The sequence below is a fragment of the Erinaceus europaeus genome, chromosome 4 (genome assembly GCF_950295315.1).
Source record: "Erinaceus europaeus chromosome 4, mEriEur2.1, whole genome shotgun sequence".
Taxonomy (NCBI): Eukaryota; Metazoa; Chordata; class Mammalia; order Eulipotyphla; family Erinaceidae; genus Erinaceus; species Erinaceus europaeus.
This window is the reverse complement of record NC_080165.1, coordinates 38,000,495-38,027,964: the sequence shown is the minus strand read 5'-3', so window position 1 is coordinate 38,027,964 and position 27,470 is coordinate 38,000,495. Positions and strand designations below refer to the sequence as shown.

General features: G+C 38.5%; 1 protein-coding gene across 3 annotated transcripts in view; it reads right to left on the bottom strand.

The window, feature by feature from the left end:
- Nucleotides 1-1,214: 1,214 nt before the first annotated feature.
- RIPOR2 (RHO family interacting cell polarization regulator 2) overlaps nucleotides 1,215-27,470 on the bottom strand; it is a 275,401-nt gene continuing 249,145 nt past the window's right edge. For 2 of the 3 annotated variants that reach the window (XM_060189283.1, XM_060189282.1), the window contains 10 exons: nucleotides 26,006-26,674; nucleotides 22,713-22,894; nucleotides 19,014-19,182; nucleotides 17,203-17,338; nucleotides 14,753-14,914; nucleotides 12,975-13,133; nucleotides 10,918-11,120; nucleotides 9,228-9,311; nucleotides 7,280-7,370; nucleotides 1,215-3,470 (listed from right to left, as the gene is read on the bottom strand). In XM_060189283.1, coding sequence (XP_060045266.1) covers nucleotides 3,370-3,470; nucleotides 7,280-7,370; nucleotides 9,228-9,311; nucleotides 10,918-11,120; nucleotides 12,975-13,133; nucleotides 14,753-14,914; nucleotides 17,203-17,338; nucleotides 19,014-19,182; nucleotides 22,713-22,894; nucleotides 26,006-26,674 — 1,956 coding nt within the window. In that variant the 3' untranslated portion in view covers nucleotides 1,215-3,369. Of the gene's footprint in view, nucleotides 3,471-7,279; nucleotides 7,371-9,227; nucleotides 9,312-10,917; nucleotides 11,121-12,974; nucleotides 13,134-14,752; nucleotides 14,915-17,202; nucleotides 17,339-19,013; nucleotides 19,183-22,712; nucleotides 22,895-22,960; nucleotides 23,973-26,005; nucleotides 26,675-27,470 lie in introns of those variants that run through there. The other variant, XM_007525933.3, reaches the window with a different exon arrangement.

Here is a 27,470-nt window from a genome sequence, read left to right as displayed (position 1 = left end):
GCGAGGAATGAGGGAGATAGGGAAAGAGAGAGACAGACACCTGCAGCCCTGCTTTATCAAGCTTATGAAGCTTTCCCCTTGCAGGTGGGGACAAGGGGCTTGAACTTGGGTCCTTGTGCACTGTAATGTGTATGCTTAATCTGGTGCATTACTGCCTGGCTCCTTAATTTTTTTTTTTTTTTTTTTACGCAGAAGATCTGGCAAAATAGTTCAGGGTGAGTGGAGTGTGGGGGTGCTTACTTTGCAATGCATGAGAATCCAGGTTTAGATCCAGCCCCTACTGCAGTGGAAAAATCAAAGCCTTTAATATGGTACTACCTTTCTCTCTTTTTCTCTTTCCTTTTTTATTTTGATTTTTTATTGTTTTCACTGGAGTTTCATGGCTCCAGACTGACTTGTTCAGAAAGAGACTATTGTACTGTCGACTACAAACCATTGGTCCCCCCAATAAAGGGGAAAAATGGGGGAGAAAAAGAGACCAAGAAAAAGAGCAGGAAACATAGCACCAAATCTCCCTCCAGTGTGGTGGGGGCTAGGCTGTAACATGGGTGACATACATCGCAAAGTAGGTATATTAACCAGGTGAACTATTTTGTGGATCCTCTTTAATCTGTTTTTTAGTGGAAAAAAAAAAGGAAGGAACAGTTTTAGGACAAATAGGATGGAGGCTTTAAGGAAAAAGAGTGGATCTCAGGCTAAACGGTTTTTTGGATGATGTGGTACTTTGTTATGCATTTCCTACTAAAATAGCATGTAATGGATTTTAGATTCTTCCTTCTGCTTATGTGTGTTTATGTGCACATGTGTGGTATATAGTAGGAGTCAAAGTTCATTTTAATTAATTAATTAGACTGAGAGAAATTGAGAGGGAAGGGGAGATACGGAGAGAGACAGAGAGATACCTGCAGACCTGCTTCGCTGCTCATGAAGCTTCTCCCCTGGCAGGTGGGGACCAGGGGCTCGAATCTGGATCCTTGTTTACTCATGTGGATGTGCCACCACCTGCCTCTCCTTCTTGATGTTTTGAAGGCAAGAGACAAGAAAGGAGTTTGGGGTAGGGGTGGGGGTGGAAGGCAGAAAAGGAGTGGAGGTAGGGAAGAAGAAGTAAGGTGCCTGAGTGAGTTTCTGTTTTTGCTCCTACACAAACAGTTGTAACATATTTACTACTTCTATAAAGTAACTCATATGCATAACAGAGTGTGAACAACGTAGTGTTTTTAACCCAATTTATTCATGTCAGGTAGCTCCATCCCTTTAGAACAACAGTTTCACAAACACTCATATTTAGTGAGTCACTTAGTAATATTTACTTTCAGAACTGAATCTTCGGCATTCTGTTGTGATGGCATTGGTGGTAGTTTGAGAACACATACAAATGAATGCAGACTTCTTTTTACTCTCCAGGAAGTCAGAGTCACAATTTCTTATAATACATTTAGCATCACCACAGATCTCACATGTAAATGTCATTATCTTCAGTTATAGACAAAGAAATTTCAAGATAAGAGTAGGAATACATTAGAATGAAATGTAACACGTAGTAAATACCAATTAGAGGTTGTGAAAAAACTGTGCATGAGATTAGTAATTAAAAATAATTTTTATTTTGACTTATGTGATTCAAAGAGTGATGAATACAAATGCCACAAAACTGAAAGCACCCCTTCAACCAAAAATAAAATACAGAGTGAATACAAAAGATATGGGATTACTCATGCATTATTCAAAAAATAAAAAAGACACAAGCCAAACAAAAACTATAATTATTGTGATTTGACCTTCTATAAAAAGAATCATTCCAACCATTTAATGGGAACTATAGAATATACATAAAAACTGTATAGACTGTACAATACACCTTTTAAGAGAAGGATATATGTATTTATATAATATTTATAAATATACAAATATACAAGTACACGATAACTTCACAGTTCAGAGAACTATTTGCCAGGGATGCTGGCAAACATTTTTTTTTACTTTAAAATGAAATAAAAGTTTTTCTAAAGTGTAAATATTTAAAATGATATCTAAATTATATTTTATATAAACACTTCCAGAGTACAATTGATATGACACAGTTTAAATTATAGACATATATTATTTTGACATCTTGGCATATCCCATCTTATATATTCTTAAGAGGAAGAAAACATTTAATAAAAACTACTGAATGGTTTTGTAATTTTTTGTGTACTTGTTACCATCATACAGTTACATCATAGTAATAACTGCAATTGTGGATTTAACTATTGATATTTGGCCAGTAGTAAGTGATTTCTATGGGGCAGGAACTATTCCTCAGGTCATTCATTCTTCTTCTTAACTTTACAGTAATTTTGATAGAAGCAAAGACTACTTTGAGTAGTACTATTGCTCTTCTGTTAGGATTCTTCCAACTTCCAGGTTCTTGTATCTTTAAAAGCACCACAGCTTTCTCAATCCATGCATGACTTTTGGTTTTGATTTACCTTAGCAACAAAATGCATCTATTATAAAGGCATTATAAAAATGGATTTTTTGAAAGTCTAATCATTGAGTGTGTTTTAAATTTTTTAAAAATTTAATATATATATATATTATTTTTATCAGAGTGCTGCTCAGCACAAGCGGCTTATGGTGGTGCTGGGGATTGAACCTGGGGACTTTTTGCATAACCATTATACTATCTCCCTAACCCTGAGTCTGTTTTTAAAAATGGAAATGGATATATCTTAATAAGGTAGCTTTTAGTTATCTGTGATCTTTCACTATAATGGAAACATGCTCTTGGCATTGCCAGGATGGAGGAAAAACCAAACCAGAACAAAAGAAACACTTAGAGGTTTGGGCAAAGAAAAACAATGACCTCAGTCTTACAATTTACAATTGCACTAGATTCAACAAGCAAACTTTTATTTGAAGAATTTTTATTTTCTTTTTGGGGGGTTTACATTTTAGATAAAATTAGATAGCTAAGGGGACCACTCAACCCTGAGAACACAACAAAGAAAAACTGCAAGGCATTTGATATTTATCAAAGAACATCACATGACTATATCAAGCTTATAGAAGAAATTCCAAAAAAGTACAAAGATAGCTTTTTAAAAATTCCATACATCTTTTAATGTTTTTTTTCTCTATGTATTGTCAGACACAATCAGTGATGTAATCTACTGAATTAATCCATAGCCCTGTTCTATTGGCCAAAGGAGAAATTGGATGGGAACTGTGAAACTGGATATTGAATTCTTTCTATTACATGCTGACATTTTCAAACAACCTAAACAGAAATATTCAAGTTTTAAAAACATTCCAGCTAAATCACAGCACCATCTTATTTAAAAGGGCCATTTATTAAGACAGCTAGTAGGCAGAGTTCACTTGTAATTAAAAAGCCGTGGCAACTTCAGTTCCATGGCGACTTCCAACTTTAACACAGTCTCGTGGAAATTTGTCCAACTGTTCATATGCCAACCGCCCATCTTCTCCTAGATATAAAAACATTAAAAACAAATGCTAATCTGAACTTTTTGATTTATCACTCAGAATGATAAATTTATACTCTGAATTGTTATATTTTGCTAATATTAACTTTAAGAAAAGTCACCATCAGTTATTCTTAATATTGTTGTTTCTAGGTAATGTTAAGAATGATCAAGAATTTTTGAGCTACTGACAGAAACCAAAAGACTGCCTGTATTTGAAACAGTAGCATCCTAATTACCATTTGATATCAGTAATTTCACATAATAGACTTATTGCTAAGAAACCATATTAATACATATTTAAATATTTATTTTCCCTTTTGTTGCCATTGTTTTTTTGTTTTTGTAGTTATTATTGTTATTGATGTCGTCGTTAGACAGGACAGAGAGAAATGGAGAGAGGAGGGGAAGACAGAGAGGGGGAGAGAGAGACACCTGCAGACCTGCTTCACTGCCTGTGAAGCGACTCCTTCCCGGCAGGTGGGGGGCCAGGGGCTCCCTTACACCAGTCCTTGAGCTTTGCGCCACGTGCGCTTAACCCTATGCGCTACAGCCTGACTCCCCCATATTAATATTTTAAACGCATTGGTAATTTCAATATAGCTGGTTCTTGACCCTATAGCATTGAATTTTTTCATAATGTTTACTTTTATATGCCATGTATTGGCATATGTAAACAATCTTTCATAAAAGTCAAATTTTAGGTTTTAAACTTCAACTCAGTTACTCTCTACCATTTAAACATGTAATAATAGTGTAAACCAGACAACAAGTTGGCTCAGTATCATCCTGAGTAGTCAATATGCATTTGCCAATTATTTGAATATCACTTTCCATTTTCCTTATTATAAAAAATTAAAAAATAAGAAATGAAGTACAGATAGTAGTAACAAGAAGCAGGCTTATATACATTAATATAAATGAGGCATAGATGGTCATAACCAGTTATGCTTAATCAGGAATTCTTGATGAAGAAAAACAGAAGTAAAAAATGATTCAGGAAATATTGGAGATGTGCTGTTATCAATTTCAGAAAAGCAATGTAATTATGATTCTAGGGCTAGAAAGACAGCATAATGGCTATGCAAAAAAGACTTTCAAACCTGAGGCTCTGAAGTTCTAAGTTCAATCCCCAGCACCATTATAAACAAGAACTGAGCATTGTTCTGACAAAAATAAAATAAAAAACAAGATCATGAATTCCATACTGTAGCTTCTGGAAACTGAAAATTTTCAATAAACCCAAAGTCTGAATTTTTTAGGGGGGGGTAAGGGAAAATTAAATTTTTTTAGGAGTACCTTAGTTATAAAAGTAGATATTGTGGGGAGTCAGGCAGTAGTGCAGCAGGTAAAGCATAGGTGGTAGTGCAGCCGGTAAAGAGCAAGGACTGGCACAAGGATCCTGGTTCGAGCCCTGAGCTCCCCATCTGCAGGGGGGTTGCTTCACAAGCAGTGAAGCAGGTCTGCAGGTCTCTTTCTCTCCTCCTCTCTGCCTTCCCCTCCTCTCTCCATTTCTCTCTGTCCTATCCAAAAATGATGACAGCAATAATAACAATAACAATGACAACGATAAACAACAAGGGCAACAAAAGGGAAAAAACAGCCTCTAGGAGCAGGCACTGAGCCCCAACAATAACCCTGGAGGCAAAAAAAAAAAAAATCCAACAAGTATCTCTAAAAATTAGAGATACTTTTGCTTATAGAAGAGTTCACTGCAAAGTCCTTTTCAGTTGAGGAAAATATCTACTTTTTTAAAAAATATTTTATTTATCAATGAGAAAGATAGGAGGAGAGAGAGAGAGAGAGAAAGAACCAGACATCACTCTGGTACATGTGCTGCTGGGGATTGAACTCAGGACCTCATGCTTGTGAGTTCAGTGCCTCAGCCACTGTGCTACCTCCTAGACCACAATATCTACTTTTTTTTTTGTTAAATATTTTATTTATTCATTAATGAGAAAGATAGAAGAGAGAGAGAAAGAACCAGATATCACTCTGGCACATGTGCTGCCAGGGACCGAACTCAGGACCTCATGCTTGAGAGTCCAGTGCCTTAGCCACTGCGCCACCTCTCAGACCACCACAATATCTACTTCTTATTTATTTATTCCCTTTTGTTGCCCTTGTTGTTTTATTGTTGTAGTTATTATTGTTGTTGGATAGGACAGAGAGAAATAGAGAGAGGAGGGGAAGACAGAGAGGGGGAGAGAAAGGCCTGCTTCACCGCCTGTGAAGCAACTCCCCTGCAAGTGGGGAGCCAGGGACTCGAACCGGGATCCTTACACTGGCCCTTGTGCTTTGCAACACCTGCGCTTAACCCACTGCGCTACCGCCTGACTCCCAATAATTTTTTTTTTTGTCTCCAGGGTTATCATGGGGGCCTGGTGCTGCACTATGAATCCACTGCTCCTGGAGGCCATTTTTTCCATTATTTTTGGCCTTGTTGTTACTGTTGTTGTTATTGGATAAGGCAGAGAGAAATTGAGAGAGGAGGGGAAGACAGACACTTCAGACCTGCTTCACCGCTTGCAAAGTAACCCCCCCTGAAGGTGGGGAGCCATGGGCTGGAAAGGGGTTACTTAAACCGGTCCTTATGCTTAGTGCCATGTGCGCTTAACTTGCTGAGCTACTGCCTGTTTCCGGAAATAATTCCATACTGGTTGATGAATAACTGATGCTCTAAGTCTCTTGAATGTTTTGTGATGAAGATTGGTCCTTCACCACAGGATATCTGTTATTGAGTTGCCTTTGAAAATACCATTTTCAATATATTAATTCAGTCACACCAGTATGTGGAAGACTGTTGGTTCTTTAGTGATGGGCACAAGGTGGACCTGTAGTCCTGAAACATATTCAGTGTTGTAAACCAGTGTTATCTGAATATGTTAAAAAAAATCACATGATCCAGGAGGTGGCACAATAGACAAAACATTGGACTTTCAAGCATGAGGTCATGAGTTCCATCCTCAGCAGCACATGTATCAGAGAAATGTCTGGTTCTTTCTCTCTCTCCCCTCCTGTCTTTCTTTTAATTTTTTTTCATTAACTTTATTTACTTATTGCATAAACACAGCCGAAAGTTGAGAGGGAAGGGGAGACAGAGGGAGCGAGGCAGAGAGACACCTGCAGCACTACTTCACCACTCATGAAGCTTTCCCCCGGTAGATGGGGGTTGGAGGCTTGAACCTGGGTCCTTGTGCACTGTTACATGTGCACTCAACCAGGTGTGCTAGCACTTGGCCCCTCTCCTTCTGCCTTTCTCATTAATAAATAATTAAAATTTCTTAAAAAATAATCACAGGGGCTGGGTGGTGGCACAGTGGGTTAAGCACACATGGCATGAAGTGCAAGGACTGGTGTTAAGGATCCAAGTTCGAGCCCCTGCCTCTCCACCTGTAGGGGGGTCACTTCACAGGCGGTGAAGCAAGTCTGCAGGTTTCTGTCTTTCTCTCTCCCTCTCTTGATTTCTTTCTGTCCTATCCAACAACGACAGCAATAACAACAGCAAGGATAATCAACAAGGGCAACAAAAGGGAAACAATAGCTCTAGGAGCAGTGGATTTGTAGTGTAGGCACCAAATCTTAGTGATAACCCTGGAGGAAAAAAAAATCACAACAGCATGTGTGTATCAGAGTCTTAGGGGATTCATGACATTGACTCAGAGGTTCTCAGATGTTGCTATATATATATATAAAAGCTGATTGCTTGAGGGAAAAAACTGCTAACACAAGGCACATGAAAAAATTTTTTTTAAGCATTTCCTTTGAGAATGTCAGAATTAAGCAATCATATAAAGGGGAAAATAACTCACCAAGAGACAGCAGAGTTTCTGAGGCCACATTTCTGATTTCTTCAGTGTCAGACTGACACAAAGTCACCAACATTTTAATGCTTTCAGTAGCCTGCAGGGAGAAAATAGTTAAAATAACATTTTACACTTATATCTGAAACTACATTATACCTAAAACTTTATATATGCTAAGGACTTCTAAACTATATTATTCAGGCTACCCCAATTCAGTTGAGAGTAGGGTCACTCCGAGCTGTACATGTACCTGGGTGACACTTGGAACACAGGAATTTTTTTTTTTAATTCGTCAGTGGTGGGGTTTCACTGCTCTAAATCTTTTTCTGATAGAAACACAGACACACATATACACATACATACATTCATACAGACAGACAGACAGACAGACACACACACACACACACAGACACACACAGACACACAGACACAGACACACACACACACACACACACACACACAATGATGTAGGGCCCCCAAACTCCCCACAGTGTGGTGGAAGCATGGTTAGAATGTGCGTCAAGTGTGTGGTAAAGCAGGTGAACTATCTTGCTGGTCCAGGAGTCAGGATTTGTACTTGCAGGATTTCTGGTGATCACTTGTATTCCTCATCTTATACAGAACTCTAGATCTAGAAATGAAATTACTAGCTACTTTTCCAGAATAGAATCCTTGTCTAGTTCTCTCCATTATATTTCACTGCTTTCTGAAGAGCTTTAGGTTAAGAATTCCTAATATTTCACTTGTAAAATAGAGGGGAATATGAAATAGGTCAAGAGTGGCCTTTGGTGATAGGAGTGATGAAAAAAAAGGGAAAAGAATGGGAATTCTCTATGCTTATTTTTACATTCATTGAGCACTCAATGAGAAGTTCACAAGGCATGAGAGATTCAGCAACAGTCTAGCCCTGAAGAGTTTATCCTGAAAAGACAGATAGTTAAAGAAGTAAAGTAATTGTTACCATGCTATAAAATACAATGGGGTGACTGGGTAGAACACAACTTGGAAATGTAAACTGAACTCCTCAGTGAAGTCTTCATGGAAGAAGCTATAATTGAGAGGTATTAGCAGAGAGAGAGAGAGAGAGAGTGTGTGTGTGTGAGTGATGTGTGTATGTGTGTTGTGTGTGTGATCTGTAGGTATGGAGAAGGAAATAAACTGTAGGCAAGAGAAGTAAGTACCTTGTTACTGGCCCAAACCATGTTAAGAGTCCCCCCCCCCGACCTGAGATCACAGAAATATTGGGGATTGTTAGCATATAGATGATAGTGTAAGGCAACAGGAGTAAACTTTTGTCCAGGGAGAAAATGCTGTAAAGAGGGCCCAGCACAGCATCTCTAACAAAACCAGTATTTAGGGCATGTAGTAGAAATGGAGCCTGCTTGCTACAAAAGAAAGATGCCTTGCTGAGGTTCTGAGGACCTAATGGTGTGAGAAGTTATGACATTTTTCTTGAAAGAAAGAAAACTAGATTTCTGGAGTGATAGTGGTAGTGTTGGTGCCAGACGAGGCAAATTAGAGTAAGTAGCCTGGAAAGACTAAGGGTTATTTAGCTTGATGGGCCAGATGGGGCACCTGCAGTTGGAGAACTACTTGATGTAAAGACTTTATCTTTTAAGGTTATTTCCGGAGTCATAATAGAAAAAATGTGGTGTGGCTGGGGAGCTAGTTCAACAGGACGAATGCAGGGCTGTGTCTGATGTTACCTGTGTTGGTGTGGACTGGGAATTCTCAGCAATTTCCTTCTTTATTTACATTTTTGCTCTCTTACTAACACTCCTTCTGGCATGATTATGATAGGTGGGTTGCTGAATAAAACTACTGATAGTTCCTAGGGAAGGGTCTTCCACATATAGGAGGAAAATTGCTCTGTGTACTTGGCTTAGGTTTGCTCAGTGCTGGAAGTAGTTGGGTGGTTAAGTAGGTGGGGTGTATGCAGGTGTTGAAGCTTTACCTCAAGACTTTTCAAGGCCAGGCAAGCTGCTTTTTGGAGCTGGAGATTTGTCTTTGTTAGTACTTCACAGTAATAGAGCAAGGCCTAGAAGAGAAGAGACATCCCAAAGACATTTGGATTCATCTGTAGTTTTAGAGGTACATATATAATTTTTTCCTGTGATAAATTATAACATAAAGAAACACATTTACTCCTACCTTTAAAGCAAAAAAAAAAAAAAAAAAAAACAAATACAGTAGTAACCCCCTGGCCTCAAAGTGCATTAAAATTCATATTTATTAAAATGACTGTCTCTTTGTCCAAATACACTGTTCCTGTGCAAACAGGTACTATCTTGTCTAGCTGCTATTGTTAAGAATTCTGGATGTATTACTAAGAGTAGCCCAACTCAACAATTACCTGTTTTCTCTCCACTGGTGACTGGGAAAGAAATAGGAGACTATCTACTGATTGTATCTTTCATTACTTAACTGTACAAGATAAAGAGGGAGATCAGGCCACCACTCTGGCATATGTAGTACCAGGGCTTGAGCCTAAGGGCTCATGCATTCAATAAGTCCTATATTCTATCCACTGAAAAACTCGCTTTTTCAGTAAAACCCATGTGGCGAGCCAGGTAGTGGTTCACTTGGTTAAGCACATACATTACAGTGCACAAGGACCTGGGTTCAAGTCCCTGGTCCTCACCTGCAAAAAGGAAGCTTCCCAAGTGGTGAAATAGTGAAGCTTCTCCTGTCCCCTCTCTATCTTCTTTTCTCTCAATTTTTCTCTCTATCCAAAATAAATTAAAAATGATGATAATAATAAAACCCACAAATAGTACAGATTAGGATTTGTTGAACTCTTCTGTTATGATCCTATCAAAATAAGATTGAGAACAGATGAATAAATACACATAATATAAATAATTAAATTAAATTTAAGTTAAATTACAAAGAAATCATTACCTTAAAGACTTATGTCTACCCCAAGGTTTACAGCAACACTTTTTTTTGCAATAGTTAATAAAATGGAAATAATCTAAGCACTCATTGATAGATGACTAGATACAGAAGATTGTGTGTGTGTGTGTAGTACTATTCAGATATACTTTTTTCTATTGTACTTTTATACTACCCAAAATATGAAAAAAATCAACATTTGCAGCAAAATGGAAGGAACTTGAGGGAATTACATGAAGCAAAAATAAGTCAAGCGGAGAAAGAAAATATTGAATTAGTTCACCTAAGTATATATACATATAAGGAAACAAAACAAGATAAAAATAAGCCAATGGACATTGACAACAAAGCTGAAGTTACCAGAGGGGAGAGAATGCAGATTGGGAACCAGGGTAAGGTAAATCTAGTGGATGATAGTGTTACTTTTTAAATTGTTTGAAATAAAAGATAACAAAACAGGAAAAAAACCGATGTGATCTAGTTTAAGAATAAAACTATAAATTATATGAATAAATTATATGTTAGAATATACATGGGAAGGGATAGACATTAAATCATAAATATAGATTCCTTTCAGGGCTGGACTTACCAGGCACATATTTAGAATTTATCTCTATAGCTTGTTTTATAGAGTAGGTGTGATAATCAAGCAAAAATAAATTACTCATAAAAGAACAAGACAGCAAAGTACTAGTAGTAAGTGATAGCAAGTTAAGTAAGTTTATGACTTGATGTGACCTTTGGCCTACCTTTTCCCTGAAGTTCTTGTTTCTGGAGGCCGCAGCCAAATAAAGTGTCACAGACTCACTGACATCACTGTCATCCCCAGTTAACAGCAAAGCCAGGGTCCTGAGAACTTCCCGTGGGGCTGGGAGGCTGCTGGGTGCAAGGTCACTCATGGCTTGTAGTAATTTTTCATCTCTTAGTGACTGCAGAGTTTGAACCATGGAAACTAGAATGAGAAGCAGACAGTTCAGTTGCAAATAGTAAAGTAACGTGTACATAAAACATGGAGATAAAGGACTGAGGAATAGCATACATAATACTGGGGGAAACTAGTGCGGTAGTGTGTCTCATCTTCTCTCTTATGTGAAAAGAACGAGAAAATTGACCCAGGAGTGGTGAAACTATACATATAAGAGTTTCTGATACACACACACACACACACACACACACACACACACACACACACACACACACACACACACACACACCACACACACACACACACACGACTCAAGTATATGTGAAACAAGACACATAATTACAAACCCAAAGATAATTGACAATTAATATATGATAAAGTTTGCATCTTTAGTGAGAAAGGACTCTCCCTCCCCCTCCTCCTTCTTTTTCTTTAAACCAGAGTTCAGCTCTGGCTTATGGTGATGTGGGGGATTGAACCTGGGACCACGGAGCTTCAGGCATGAAAGTCTGTTTGTATAACCACTATGCTGTCTCCCCCACCCTTTTTTATTATTCATTTTTGAGAAAGAGAGAGATGAGAGAGAGAGAATAGACACCACAGCACCATTCTCCCACTCTTATCTACCACTGCATATCTCCCAGTGTTCCTCTCATGTCCCAGTGATATTGGGACATGAACTCAGGACCTCACACATGAGAAGTGTTCTACTGAGTGAGATATCTCCTGGATTCTCCAGAAGCCAAATTTCATTCCAGTCAGTGGTCAACTAGGGGAAAATAAAGATCATCTCACCAAAGTTATGATTAGAAAGCCCAGCAATATCAGGAACAACAAAACAGACCCCTTTGTGGGCCCCCATAGGACCTTGCCCTCAACTTGGATCAACAATGATAGAGAATGTTCCATCCTCTGAAGGGAGGCTGCACAACATACTCTATGCTACACCTGAGGAAGATAGGTCCTGATATTGGGGCAGCATGGAATGTTCCTGCTTATGACCACAGAATGTGAGCTCGGATCTACAGGGATGCAGAGGTCACATAGGCTCCTAAGATGACTATGGGTCCCAGATCACATCAGATTGATGGGGTTTACAGTCAACAATATTTATACACCTTTTCCATATTTGGGAGCTACTCTTTTCCCTGACAGCTCTCTGGTCCTTTTTCCAGCCATGATATCATCTCCCCAGACAATAACTTGTATCCACTTGCATATCAGATTTCAGGCTCAGGGAAAACAAACAAACAAACAAATAAAAAACTAGTATAGCCACAGGCCCTTTGGAATATATTTTATTTAAATATGCCTACTAGCTATCTACAAAATGGAGACCTCCCCCCCTCCCACACACAACTCTTCATCTGCAGTATTCCAGCCTTTAGGTTCATGATTAGCCAACAATTTGTTTGGCTGTATATGTTACCTCTCTTTTCAGCCACCAGGTCCCAGATGCTAGCAAGGTGCCAACCAGACTTCCCTGGACAGACAACCTCACCAATGTGTCCTGGAGCTCCGATTCCCTAGAACCCCAACCCACTAGGGAAAGAGAGAGACAGGCTGGGAGTATGGATCGACCTGTCAACGCCCATGTTCAGCCGGGAAGCAATTACAGAAGCTAGACCTTCTACCTTCTGCATTCCAAAATAACCTTGGGTCCATACTCCCAGAGGGATAAAGAATAGGAAAGCTATCAAGGGAGGGAATGGGATGTGGAGTTATGGTGGTGGTAATTGTGTGGAGTTGTACCCTTCATATCCCATGATCTTGTCAGTGTTTCCTTTTCATAAATAAAAAAGAAAAGAAAAGAAACAAAGAAAGCCCAGCAATAATTCTAAATTGAAGCACCACAGAGTATGACAAATGAGTATTTCCTACCTTGTTTGGCTAGCTGGTTCAGGTAACTCTCTAGGTCATTCACACAGTGGCTGGTAAAATAATTGTAATACTGGAAAACAGTGATGATTTCTGAGGAAAGGCTGGTGGAAAGCAGAGGCTCAGTCCGATCCAGAATTTGGGACACTAGAGTTCGAAACACTATTTGGGAGAGGAAATTATGAATTATCTTTTAAGAAATTACTATTCATTCACTCATTCATTCAGCTTTTCTTCCATTTTTTTTCTTTTTTTTTTTTTTTTTACCAGAGCACTATTCAGCTCTGGCTTATGGTGGTGTGGGGGATTGAACCTGGGACTTTGGAGCCTAACCATTATGCTATCTACTCCCACATTCATTCATTTCACTGTGATATACAACAGAATGAAGTATGTTGAGTGAATAAATCTTCAATGTACACCTAGATGATTTTTTTTGTTGCAGATTTACACACCTGTGTCAGTGCCTTTTAGATAGAAATTATAAAATTTCTTGTGTCTTTTCCAATCTATAGTTACTCACTTATCCCTTCTGTTGACTAATAATCTGACTCCAATGTAAATAAACCACATTTACTTGTTCTTGAACTTTATTTAATAGAATTATGTAACATATAAATTTCATATTGAAATCTCCCTATTGGTGATATTTTAGCATAAACAAAACAACCAAAACATCTATATAGTATTTTAATATTATACTATACTTTATTATTTATTTTTTATTAGTTTTTTTTCTTTTCTTTTTTTTTGCCTCCAGGGTTATTGCTGGGGCTTAGTCCCTGCACTAAGAATTCACTGCTCCTGGAGGCTTTTTTCCCTTTTGTTGCCCTTGTTGTTTATCGTTGTTGTTGTTACTATTATTGTTGTCACTGCTCTCGTTGTTGTTGGATAGGACAGAGAAATGGCGAGAGGAGGAGGAGACAGGAAGGGGGAGAGAAAGATAGACACCTGCAGACTTGCTTCACCGCTTGTGAACTGATCTCCCTACAGGTGGGGAGCCGAGGGGGGGCTGGAATTGGGATTCTTATGCCAGTCCTTGTCATGCCATGTGCACTTAACCCACTGTGCTACCGCCTGACCCCCACTATACTTTATTTTATTTTATTTTATTTTATTTTACACCAGAGCACTGCTCAGCTCTGGCTTATGGGTGGTGCTGGGAATTGAACCTGGGATCTCTGGTGCCTCAGACATAAATGACTTTGCATAACAATTATGCAGTTTTTCCTGGCCCCTATATAGCATTTCTTTGCAATGTTTTAAAATATCATTGCTGATATTCCCCTGGGTTATCACTGAGGGCTCAGTGAGTGCATGACAAATCAACCACTCCTGGTGGCCATTCCCCTTTTATTTCCTTTCTTTTACTTGTTAGGACAAAGAGAAATGGGTAGGGGAAGGAGATACAGAGAGCAAGAGAAAGAGAGACAGACAGACAGACAGAGGGGGGAGAGAGAGAGAGATACCTGTAGCACTGCTTCATTGCTGCAGGTGGGGACTGGGGGCTTGAACTGGTGTCCTTGCACATGGCAACATGTATACTCAACTGGGTGTGCCACCTCCCAGCCTCACTGCTAATATTCTTAGTTAAAACATGCTCAGTGCCTTTCATTTCATAGATCTGAGGATGTTATGTGCTCTTTGGGGAGTAAGCAAAAAAAAAAAAAAATTTTTTTTTTTTTAAGGATTAAATGTTAGGGGAATTACTGGAGGTGTTCATGATCACTCACGGCACACAGAAGGACAGGCGTACTTTCCTACTTTCTGTAGTTCTGTACCTGGCTCTGCAAGTCCTGGATATTCTTTGTTGACAGTTCTGGAAAAACTGGCTTCTAGCTGCTTAATCATTCTGTCAGCAGAGCTGTGGTAGACACCAACTGGGCTGCAGCATTTGGTCCAGAATGCCAGCAAAGACAGCTTTTTGTGAAATTCAGGTATAGCTGAAAAAAAAAAAAGTAAACCCCTCCCATGACATACATTACAAATGAAGCAGACACTGAAATGTAGCTATCTAGTGGTAAGGAGTGAGGTAGGGTGGGGGGGCATCACCAGTGGTCTTTATTAAGACAATGATTTTTATTTATTAAATTAAATTTTATTTATTAAATTAAATTAATTGACTTTTGTTTTTTCACCCAAGCACTGCTCAGTTCTGGCATACAGTGGTACGGGGGATTAAACCTGGGACCTTGGAGTCTCAGGCATGAGAGTCTGTTTGCATATGCATTATGCTATCTCTCCTGCTCAAAGTAATAATTTTTCATCATAAAGATAAGATTCCTCTAAAACTAGCAGGTAATCTAAAGGTGAAAAGAAATTGATGAGAAACTAATTGTTTGAAAGCTGAGACATGACAGGAAAAGCAAAGTTTGCTTTTTGTAGTAGAGAACATTATCATTGGAAAATGTTTTAATCAATTCATCTTCTGTAGATGTATAGCAAGAAAGTAAAGCAAGAAATAGGATCAGGAGATTTTTCTTAAGTGTATGGAATATCACAGTTGAAGTATACATATATATATTTAAATATTTATTCCCTTTTGTTGCCCTTGCTTTATTGTTATTGTTGTCGTCATTGTTGGATAGGACAGAGAGAAATAAAGAGAGGAAGGGAAGACAGAGATGGGGAGAGAAAGATAGATACCTGCAGACCTGCTTCACCTTGTGAAGTGACTCCGCTGCAGGTGGGGAGCCAGGGGCTCCAACTGGAATCCTTCCGCTGGTCCTTGCTGTGCCACGTGCGCCTAACCTGCTGCACTACCACCCAACTCCCAGTTGAAGTATATTTTTAGCTTGCTTAGAACACCTGTAGACAGAAGTGGTTGAAGAGCTATATGCTAAGTGGCACATGATTAAAATTTCCCTCATATGTGATCATGATGATGGGTCTGGGAGAGGAGAGAATATGAGTCACCTGCAACCTGTCTTTCAGACACCTGCTCCTGGTCTAGGGAAGATGGAGGAGACAGAGGCATATAAGAAGAACCTATGCAAAGTTTTAGACTTAATGAGAGAGAACCTACTGACAGAAGATCCAAGTGTTCTACTATTTCTGTTGAAAATCTGATCTTAATAAGACATATGTCCCTGTCTCTCTTAAACAAACAAACAAACAACAACAACAACAAACTCTGCATACAGATCCTACAAATTTGAAGGCATCTCCTTCATGTTTAGTTTTCTACTCAGGGACTCACTTGAAGTTTTTTTTTTTTTAATTGTATTAGTGATTTAATCTGATTTACAAAATTACATGTCAACAGGGGTAAAATTCTACACTGTTCCCAGCACCAGAGTTCTGAATCCCCAATCCCTCCACTGTAGAACTTCACTGTAGTTCTCCCAAGGTTGCAGACATGGGTTAACTATCGTCTACAACTGTCTGTCCATATTTGTACACAATTGTCCCCTTTTTCTTCCAGGTCCAGTCCTCTCTTCCTCTCTAAGCCACACATAAATATCCTTCCCTTATTCCTCCTCGCTCTCCGGTCCTGGTCCTGATGTAGCTGGAGTTCGGAGCCCCTCTTATCCTCTTCCTCCTATCACTTCTCCCCCTCTGGGTATAAGCCTGAAGCTCTTTGTATCCAAGTAGTTCCATCTTATCCCTGTAGGGCTAGAAGGCATCTTGGCATTGAACAGCTACTTACTATGAGTTTTCTTAGCAAGGTTTATGGCATGAGAATAACTTTAATCATTTATTTATTTATTTATTTATTTATTTATTTATTTATTTATTTATTTTTAACCAAAGCACTGTTCAGCTCTGGTTTATGGTGGTGTGGGGGGATTGAACTTGGGACCTTGGAGTCTTAGGCATGAGAGCCTCTTTGCATAACCATTATGTTATCTACCCCTGCCCATCTTTTTTTTTTTTTTTTTTTTAATAAAACTATACCAACAGTAAAACAGGGAAACTCTGCTTTGAGAAGGATGGTGGTTCTGTTTGAACACTGGCAGCTGGCTTCTGGAGGTGGAGGCACCTATGGAAAAAAGCTATGTGTTTCACAGTATTTATTTATTTATTTATTTACTAGACAGGATGCTCTCTGACTTAATCATTTAATAAAACCCCCCCTCCCTAAAGAAAGAAAGAGTTGTGTGCCTGTTTTGAGTCCAAAGACTGAAATGTGGTGTTTATAAAGTCACACTGATGTGGAGAGACATTTCCCTGCTATATGGCCCAATGCATCACTGTTCATATAAATGGTATGTAATTTGCTGGGGCTTACCTTCAATGACAGAACCTATGTTTCCTATGTGTTCATCGCTGAGAGTTGAGAGTTTCTCCATCACTAGGGTTTGCTTTGAAAGCTTCTCTAAGAGATTTCTTGCCACAAATGGAGTTTTGCTTGAGAAAACAATTTGCTGGTAAGACAAAACCAAACCATCATTTAAATTAGGTTATTATCAGGAAATATTTTTTTATCCAACCTCATTCCTTCTAAATGGAGTGGTGATGCTAAATAAACTTAGTGTTTTTGTTCTACTTACATAATGTGCTTCGATTCATTCTGTTACAATATTTGATGAGGTCAGATCTTTTATGTTGTTACTTAAAGTTTTTTTAAAAGAATTTATTTATTTATTTATTTATTTATTTATTCATGAAAGAGATAGGAGGAGAGAAAGAACCAGACATTACTCTGGTACATGTGCTGCCGGGGATCGAACTTGAGACCTCATGGTTGAGAATCCAATGCTTTATTCACTGCGCCACCTCCCGGACCACTACTTAAAGTTTTATGTCTATATAAATTCCAGTTTTTTTTTTTCAGTAATGGAGCTATAAGGTTAATGTAAAATTATCTTGTCTTTTATATACATTAAGTCCTCACTTAGCATCCTCAGTATGTTCTCAAAAACTGCTACTTTAAGTGAAGTTAGAAAGCAAGATATTCAAATCGTATCATTTCAATAGGGAGTTTTCCCTCTCATTGTTGTAACAAAATAATATTGAGGCACCAGGCGGTGGTATACCCAAGTTTAAGTGCACATAGTACAAAGTAACATTGACTGAACTATGTTATTTGAAGACCTGATGAATTCTGAATTTACAAATCTTCTTTGAAACTTGAAGGACTATTTAGGCTGTATATCAGAGTGTAAGCAGACAAAAAATTATTTTGCAAGCATAGTTACTTTTCACAGCATGAATTAATTTTCTTCAAGCTGAAATTTAAAAAGCATGTTGTATGGTGCAGCCTCTTTGGAAGACTGTATGGAGAGTCCTTAAGCAAATAAAAGTGGAATCACCTTATAATTCAATAATACCCTTCTTAAGCATTAATTCAAAGGACATGCAAAAATTAATTTGAAGGGACATATATACCCCTATGTTCAAAGCTGCATTATTCACAATAGCCAAAGAGTGGTTGTAGCCTAAATGTCCATTGACAGAGGAATGAAACTGTAGAGTTAGACATGAACTTGCAGAACTTTTTTTTTTTTTTTTTTGCCTCCAGGGTTATCATTGGGGCTCAGTGTCCACATTATAAATCCACTGCTCCTGGAGGCCATTTTATTGGATAGGAAATAGAGAAATTGAGAGAGGAAGGGGAGATAGAGAGAAGGAGAGAAAGATAGACACATCTGCAGATCTGCTTGTGAAGTGACCCCCCCCCTTCCAGGTGGGCAGCCAGGGGCTTGAACTGAGATCCATGTGCAGGTCCTTGTGCTTTGTACTATGTGTGCTTAACCCAGTGTGCTACTGCTCAGCCCACAAAAGCACAGAATTTTGGTGGTGGGTGTAGTATGGAGCAATATACCCAAAACATTGTCAATCACGTTCTCATGTATTATCAAATGATCTGCAAGTGCAAGTGAGATCTAACTATATTCCCCTATTAGTTTTCAGGCTTTGGCTGTTTAGGTATTAAAATGGAAAACCTAGGTTTTGACTTCACTCAAATGAAACCAGGAATGTTTTCTTTTCCTGAATTTTTATTTGTTTGATAAAACTGAAAAAAAAAAGGGGAAGTGTGCACTTTGGGTGCATAAACAACCTGGGTTTTAAAAACAGAAATGCAAAGCCCAATCCCACCTGGACAAGTTGGGTGCAGTACTGTAGGTGCCTGACAATGGTGATGTCCAAGCTTTCGTTTCCTGAGGTCAATGGGAGAGGACTTCCGGCCACACTTGTGCCAACTCCTGTGTCTTCAGTCAGTGCTTCACTGAGATGCCCCCTGGCTTCTGGGTGTACAGACCGATAGCTGGTGAAGCAGAAAGGTGAGAAAATAGCTATTTCTTTCCATGGGGCAGCCACAAATCAATGTAAATGGTTCCCATAAGACCATTAGTTGGTATATTATATAAATTTCATGAATATCACTTTACAAACCACTTCTTCTTTTTAAAAAAATATATTTATATATTAATGAGAAGGATAGAAGGAGAGAGAACCAGACATCACTCCGGTACATGTGCTGCTGGGAACTGAACTCAAGACCTCATGCTTGAGAGTTCAGTGCTTTATCCACTGTACCACCTCCTGGACCACCAAAACCACTTCTTGATTCAGACTGCTCACTAGCTTGTCCAGTGTTAAAGGATCATGCAAGCCAATTGCTTCCTCTGCTTGCTTTTCTCACACAGTGAGTGATAAGTAAAGTTACGTCATCAAGAAATTTTTGAAATGTCAGTGCTTTGCATTTGTCACGCTTTCTCTGCTCTATCAATAGGGTATTTGCCATTTTCCCCCCTGGGGTTAAACTGCCGTCTATATTAGTGGCTTCTCTAGAGCAAGACCATTAAACAACAATTAATGGGGCCAGAAAAATATCTCACTTGGATGGTGTGTTGCTTTGTTATGTGTGTTACACAGGTTTGAGCCTACCTTCCACTGCATGGAAGGAAGCTTCAGTGCTGTGGCTTCTTTTACTCTTTCTCTTTCTACACTTTATCTTATTTATTTATTTTTACCTGAAATAGATCTACTAGCTTTTTCCAAAACAGAGATCTCAAATCTCATCTGCTATATTCTTGCCTTTAAGTTTCCTGAGTATTAAACAATTTGTTCTGTCTTATATCTTAATGATTTTTCAACCACCAAGTTGCAGATACTACCACAACGTCAACCTGACTTTCTTGGGCAGACCACCTCACCAACGTGTCTTTCTACATTTTTGTCTCTATCTTAAAAAAAAAAAAATGAAGGCTTTTTCCTGGCTTCAGATCAATGGCTACTTGAAGAAAGGAGAAAGCAAAACTGTCAAGGAAAGATGTTTAATCAATAATTCAGACAAAAAGTAAAGGGGGGATTTGAACCTCTGGAGGCATAATCTAGTTCTGTCTCTCATACTTTATTTAATAAGCCTCTCCACTGAACTCTCTGAACTCTCTAGAGTTACATCATGATGGCATTTAAATGGAAAACTACATCGGATGCACCTACTATCTAACTTCATTATTTAAAAACTTTTATTTATTATTGGATAGAGACAGAGAGAAATTGAGAGGGTAGGGGGAGATAGAGAGGAAGAGAGACAGAGACACACCTGCAGCTCTGCTTCACCACTCATAAAGTTCTTCCCCTGCAGGTTGGGACCAGGGGCTTGAAACAAGGATCCTTGCGCACGGTAGTGTGTGTATGCTTAACCAGGTACACCACCGCCTGGCCCCTCTAATTTTATTCTTAAAGTCAATTTACGTGCTAGGCAGGGAAGAAGTGGTGGAATCATTCCTCCACATGGAAGGACTGATTATCAAATGTTAGCCAAAAGGTCCCAATGATAGTGATGGGGCAACTTGGGGCCTTTACTTTCACATCCCTGTAGTCTCCATACTTTAAAAAGATGACTCATTCTCACTAACACATTAAAATAAATAAATAATATTTTTATTTATTGTTGGATAAAGAGAAATTCAGAGGGGAGAGGGAGAAAGACAGAAAGACAGAGACACCCATAGCCCTGCTTCATGACTCGTGAATCTTCTCCCTGCATATGAGGACCAGGGGCTTGAACCACAACCTCATGCACTGTAATGTGTATGCTTAAGCAGGTGGGCCATTGTCCGGCACCTAAAAAAATTATATATTTTTAAAAGATGATGCACCAGAGCTTAGAATGCATTATTCTGCTTCATACTTGTCTCTAAGGGAAAAATACTCAACTTATCCTGGTGGTAAGTACATATTTAAAGCACACAGTTTTCTCAACTTCCCATATCACTTTATATGATATACAGTAATCTTGATCAATTTTGATACAAATGTTCTGTCAAATACACAAAACTGTGATAGTTCTGTTATTAATTTTTTTCCCATCGATTTTGTTGATTTATCCCTGGTTTATAAAATGCATCTGCTTCTCCCTCACATTCTCTTTCTTTTTAAGGCTCATTAGTTTATTTCTGACAAAAGTAGAGAAAGAACTAGAGCACTGCTCTGGCACATGTGATGATGGGACTGAACTCAGGACCTCATACTTGTAAGCCTAGCTCTCTAGTCACTGTGCCACTTTCTGGGTCACACAAAATGCTTTTTATAGCAAGAAGAAAAATAGTTTCAATTGATGCCTGACCTTGGCATCTTGTGTAGGAGCCTGAGCTGGTATATTTACATAAATATTTTTTGGTTTTAGGAAGTATTTCACAAATTCAGCCAAGCTAGAAAAGTCTCTTTGTAGAATGTAGAAACATAATTTTAACATTACATTTGTTTAATATGCTCCTAGTTTGCTCAGAGGATATGCCCTATTTAGGATCTTTTGTTTTCCTTATTTTATCAGGAAAAATTCTGTGGGGGTATGAAAATTCCAAAATATTGACATCCTTATGCAGGTTTATGAAAGTTGAAGAACACAGTCTGTTGTACCTTGAATACCAGTTATATAAAAGATTGGTGGAAAATGTACACTTCCCTTTGGGAAAGCATAGGGTTTTTATTGTTGTTTGTTTTTCATTTTTGTTTTTCCAGAAACTGATAGAAGTATGTTCCACTGTGCTTGTTTTGGCTTTATCTGAGATTCCAGATTCTAACTCTAAAAAGGTGTTTGGCAATACGAGGAAATCTGATGGGGAAGGTACGATATTATACCTTCATTTTCTCTCCCCATTGCTCCACTCCACCCCCACCTTGGAGAAGGCTGCAGTCACTCACTACTCAGAGAGCTGTAGGCCCAGCGGCTGTAATCAATCATCAATCATTCCTTCTTACATGCTGAGGGAAATTATGTACCAGAGGCATAAACCTGGCTTTGATGAATTTACCTTACTGCAAAGAAAAAAAAACTTACTCTGGGCTAATGGTGATTAAGAGCTAAATGGTTGGGGGAGAAGCAAGGCATAACGAAGTTGGGAGATTTGAAGTAAAATGCAAACCTCAGAGAACCTGATCCAATTTGATCATCCAGTAAGAGTTCTTCGGAAACACAACATCATGTTAATTTGGAATTGATTACACTGTAGTTAAACTGTGGACATTAAGTTATACAAGATGAACACATACACACGTAAAATTGAACACTCTATGCCAAAAAAATCCCTTCATCATATAAAGGAGTAAAGCTATTTATTTTCCCTTAATACAAGAGAGGGGAACAATATTTATTTAAAAGCTGTGACAGACAAAGACAAACAAACAAACAAACAAAAAACCAAAAGGAATTGTAAGTCAAATGATCATTTATGTAGGGCATTGTATCATCCAAGAGATGTGCACTAGGTCCCATATGACAGCAATCAAGAACTACTGTACCAGCTATGACAGGAGAATATAAGCAAATACTAACTTCAGACTTACCTATTTTTCTCAGTCTCAGTGTCTGAAAATACTGAGTCAGCACCTCCTCCAACATTACAAACCTCATCACCATCTTCTTCCTCATCAAAATCAGAAGTGTTCAGGAAATCAAAGCTTTCTAAAGCACTTTCAACTGTAAGACTTAAACTGGAAGACCTGCTTCGGCTTACTGCTGGCTTGCACTGCAAAGGCAGAAGGCACCAAGGAGAACATCAACATATTCAGATGGAGAAAATGGTACACATGACACCTGATTTGAAATATGACATTTTCTTTCTTTTTTTTTTAAAGCTTTTATTTTTCTTTGGTGTTTAAGAAGACATTTAAAATTTTATATTAAAAAAAAAGGAATAACAACTATGGGCTAAATGGCACAATATCTGGGATTTGTTCCAAAATAATCCATAAGAAAGTAAGCAGGTAGAAGATGAGCCAACACATGACTGACCAGGAGATGGGTGTACTGGGATCCATTATCTGTTTCTGTCTACTTCTATTTTTGTAATATAACCTACAACCAGCAGACAAATTCAGAGTCATTGAATCAATGCTGAGTACAAGCAAATCTTCAGTTCAAGTGATAATGCCTTCAGTGTCTTGAGACAGAAGCTATTATCTTGGGCATCTGTTCTAAAGGACTAACAAAACAAATCCCAGAAAGAGAAAAAAAATACTTAAGTTCACCTAGTTCACACTCAGTAGATAACTAGCTTCAAGTATAAATCTCATATTCACAGCACAGAATTTTATTTCAACCTGAGGAGAGAATGAGAGGCTTGGGCAATGGAAGAAGAAACATTCCAGTTTCTTCTATAGCCCTGTCATTGAAGAAACATGTTCCATGACTTGACTTGGCCCTGGAACTGTGTAAGCAATCCCAGTTTATGGTTTGGAAAGTTCTATACTGCAGGACATAAACAAATATTGTGAACAGAGTAATGCCAGTTACTATGGACAAAAAAAGACAGAGAGAAAGATTTCCAAATATTCAAGGGGATGGTGGGTGTTTTGAATGAGACAAATCTTGTAAACATGAAGCACTAAATGTCCTCCATCCAGTTAGGTAGCACTCCTTGCTGACTTCTTAAATCAAGGCAGGAAGGGCCTTGTGGGTATTTGTCTCTGACACCCAAAGATGACACAAAAGCACATGGGAAACCGTCTTTCAGTCTTTTAGATCAGAGTTGTTTCATTCACTCTCAGTGATCTCCATCCAAGAAGCAGCATCATTTAGTTCTGATCCTCAAGATGTTTAGTATCCTAGGAATGTGAAGGGGAAAAAAGAGAAAGCTTTGTCCAGCTGATGTTTTAAGTCTGGCTGGATGCAAAGTCATGTGCCCCAAACCTAAACTCTAATGCCATTTTCAATCTCAGAAGGAGAGAAGGAGCCAGCTTGGACTTTACTTCTTGGGTCTTCTTTCCTGCCTACCTATTTGCAGAAGTTGATTTTGTAGTATGGATACACTTACTGAATGGAACAAAGAAAAGGACAGCATGGGAGTTGGGCAGTAGCACAGCAGGTTAAGCACATGTGGCGCAAAGCGCAAGGACTGGCGTAAGGATCCTGGTTCGAGCCCCTGGCTCCCCACGTGCAGGGGAGTCGCTTCACAGGCAGTGAAGCAGGTTTGCAGGTGTCTTTCTCTCAACCTCTTTGTCTTCCCCATTTCTCTCTGTCCTATCTAACAACGACAACATCAATAACACCAACAATAATAACTACAACAATAATTAGAAAAAACAAGGGCAAAAAATGGGGAAATAAATAAATATTAAATTTTTTTTAAAAAGGACAGTATATATTCAGTGATAAAATTAAAGTGCCCAAAATTATTCTAGTAGTAGAGTCATTTTGGAACAACAGATTGAGATAGCATTCTGCAAAGCAATTTATGACCACCAGGTATATGTATGATTAACAGATACCTTCATGCTTGCAAATGAGAACTGCCATGATTCACTACTGACCTTCCTTAGTGGAAGTGAGGTCTCTTGTATCTTAGATCTTTAAATTTGATACCATTTTTCAATTAAACAAAGCCAATCAGCTGTATAGACAAGAACTTTTTGAGAGGATAAAAGATGTTTCCATGGGAACACCAGACAACCAAAATCCATGCATAAACTTGAATTCTGCAGAGTTTTTTGGATGCTCTACAGAAAACTGATGCTGAGTATTCCAGCCTGCTTCTCAGAGGCTGTTTTTAGAGTTGATTTAGCTTGTTATGAGCATTATAGAATGTAGAGAATCAGGGCATGAATTATCATCTGCCTTGACACAAAAGTACTATATGGTGATTAGAAAAGCCTTGGAAATACAGTTCCAGGTGACATCAGAAAAGTCACATTTTAAAACATTCATACAAAGGAAAGCAGCAGCTTTTTATGGGTTGATTCTCAGCAACTTCCACCTTATTTCAAACCCATTTTATAGAACACTCAAATAATTACTCTTCCAAGAAAAAAGTATCCAAGTGTACTTCTACATGGCAATGCAAAATAGAGTGACAAAGAAAACAAGAAGTGATACTGGTATTTGGAATAAAAATTCCTGTTATGTCTTCCTGTGCAGTGCTTTTAAAATTTAATGTGCATGCTAAGTAGAGACAGATACATTCTGATGTAGCAATAATGAGTTCATTGTTAGCACTTCCCACATGAGAAAAAAATCTTCTGATTATTCCTACCTTCTTAAGTCTACCACTGTTTAATTAGGAACAGGATTGGGGACTATATTTTTGGTGAAACTGGAGGTTCTTGGACTGATCATTATTCATAGATAATTAAGATGAGGTTTGGGCTCACCAATTTTAGGGGAGAAACTTATTTGGAGAACAGTGTTTTAGTGAGAAAGAGATGCCCAGGTGGCTGATAATCTTTGATTTCAGTCATGGAATGAAATCCCTACTTTTCCGATACTCTGAGAGGGACCAAATTCAGGAGCATCTCAATGGAATTATGCTCAAAATGGCACCGTTTCATCTGGGGTTAGAATGATTAACTCTGGGACTGAAGGCATTTAGGCTCTTTTCAGAGGTGCTTATTCAGTAATATTAGTGAAGTTGATCTGTTACCAAAAAAAAAAGTAATGTGCATTATTGGTATTAAAAAATCAGTGTTATTTAGGTATCTCAGTGGTAGAGTGCATAATTCACATGTATAATGTACTGAGTTCAATTCTTGGCACCCGTCCTATTTCCCCTAGCCCCACACAAAAAGATTCAATGCTATTTCAATGATCCTGGTATGGATACATCTCTTCAAACCTAATCCAATTTCACTGAAAAAGTACTTACTTTCAGAATATCATCCAAATGCATGACTTCTTGGTTCAGATCCTGAAACACTTTATACTGCTCTTTATGTGGTTCCAATGCAAGGAAAAGCCCACTGAAGGCATCCTCTAAGCTTCCATCTAGAAAAGACCGACAGCCTTCAGATTCTCCACTGACAGAGCCCTCAAAGAGCAGCCTCTCTGTAGCTATGGGCACTTCTGATGAGGTTAGTCTCTTCACCAACTGCTTTGTGATGTTGCCTTCATAAGTGTCCAGTTCCACAGGCTTGAGCTCAGAGGCCTCATCTGACTCTTGCAGCAGTGCCTCTGCAACATTCTTTTCAAGAAACAGGTGCTCAGAGCCTGTGGATGCTCGCTGGGCCTTGGGTTTTGGTCCCTCTGTGTCTTCTTCCAGGTGTGGCTTCAGCTCTGGGCCTTCTCCTGAAGAGTTTCTAGAAGATGCTGAACTGGTGTCATCCAGGACCTGATTCTGGGAGGACAGGCTGCTGAGGTTCAACTCTGCAGGAGTGATGGTAATTTCTGGATTTGCCAAACATATGGTGGAGGAGGCACCAGCTGAGTTGGGGGTGAGGGGACAGTCACCATTGGGTAGGTCACTGAAGCTGAGAGACAGTGGTATTTTCTCCTCAGTTGCCTTTCCGTTTTCAAAAATGTCATCAGGCAGATTGGACTGTGGACAGAATGCCTTTCATTATTATTTTAAATATACATGATGCGTGTGGCCAGGTTTAGTCCCAAATAAAAATTATGGCAATTAAAATAGAAAGCCAGTACTTTGATAACATTAGAACTTTTCTGCTGTTGATTTTGAGTGTGTGTGCCTGGATGAAGAAGCCAAGCCCTTAAAAACTCCGTTTCTAGTGTTGAATCCAGGTGAAAGTTCATTGTTCTATTCTTAGACTTAATATTTTCCAAACAAAAAGTTGGGGGAGGGGAAATACTACTTGTTTCCTGGGTGGGGGAGATAGTATAATGGTCCCAGGCTTAATCCCCTACACCACCATAATAAGCCAGAGATGAGCAGTACTCCAGTTAAAAAAAAAAAAGAATGTAGGAAATATTACTTGATTCCTAAATCCTGCTATCTTGCAATATTTGGAGTCATAATTATGGATAACACTATTAGAAAATTTTTTTGTTTTGACATATGCATTAAAAGGCTTATCAATATTCATGCTGTTTTACTCAAAAGATTTGATGCTTTGTTCTGCTTCATTTCTCATAAAAAATTTTTTTAAAAGTCTCTACCCGCAAATCTCCAGACCTGAAATGTTATTAATTAACTAAGCTCCAAATAATTCAAGCCAGAAGTACATTTGCAGAGATACTTTAGAGTTGGAAATAAAGGCTAATACATTGAATATAGATTTGCCAGAATGTTAATCCTAGAGTTCTTAGTAGGTATAAAAATCCCAAATCCTCTCTCCAGTGGCCCTAGGTTTAGTCAAATACTCTCTGTGATCATG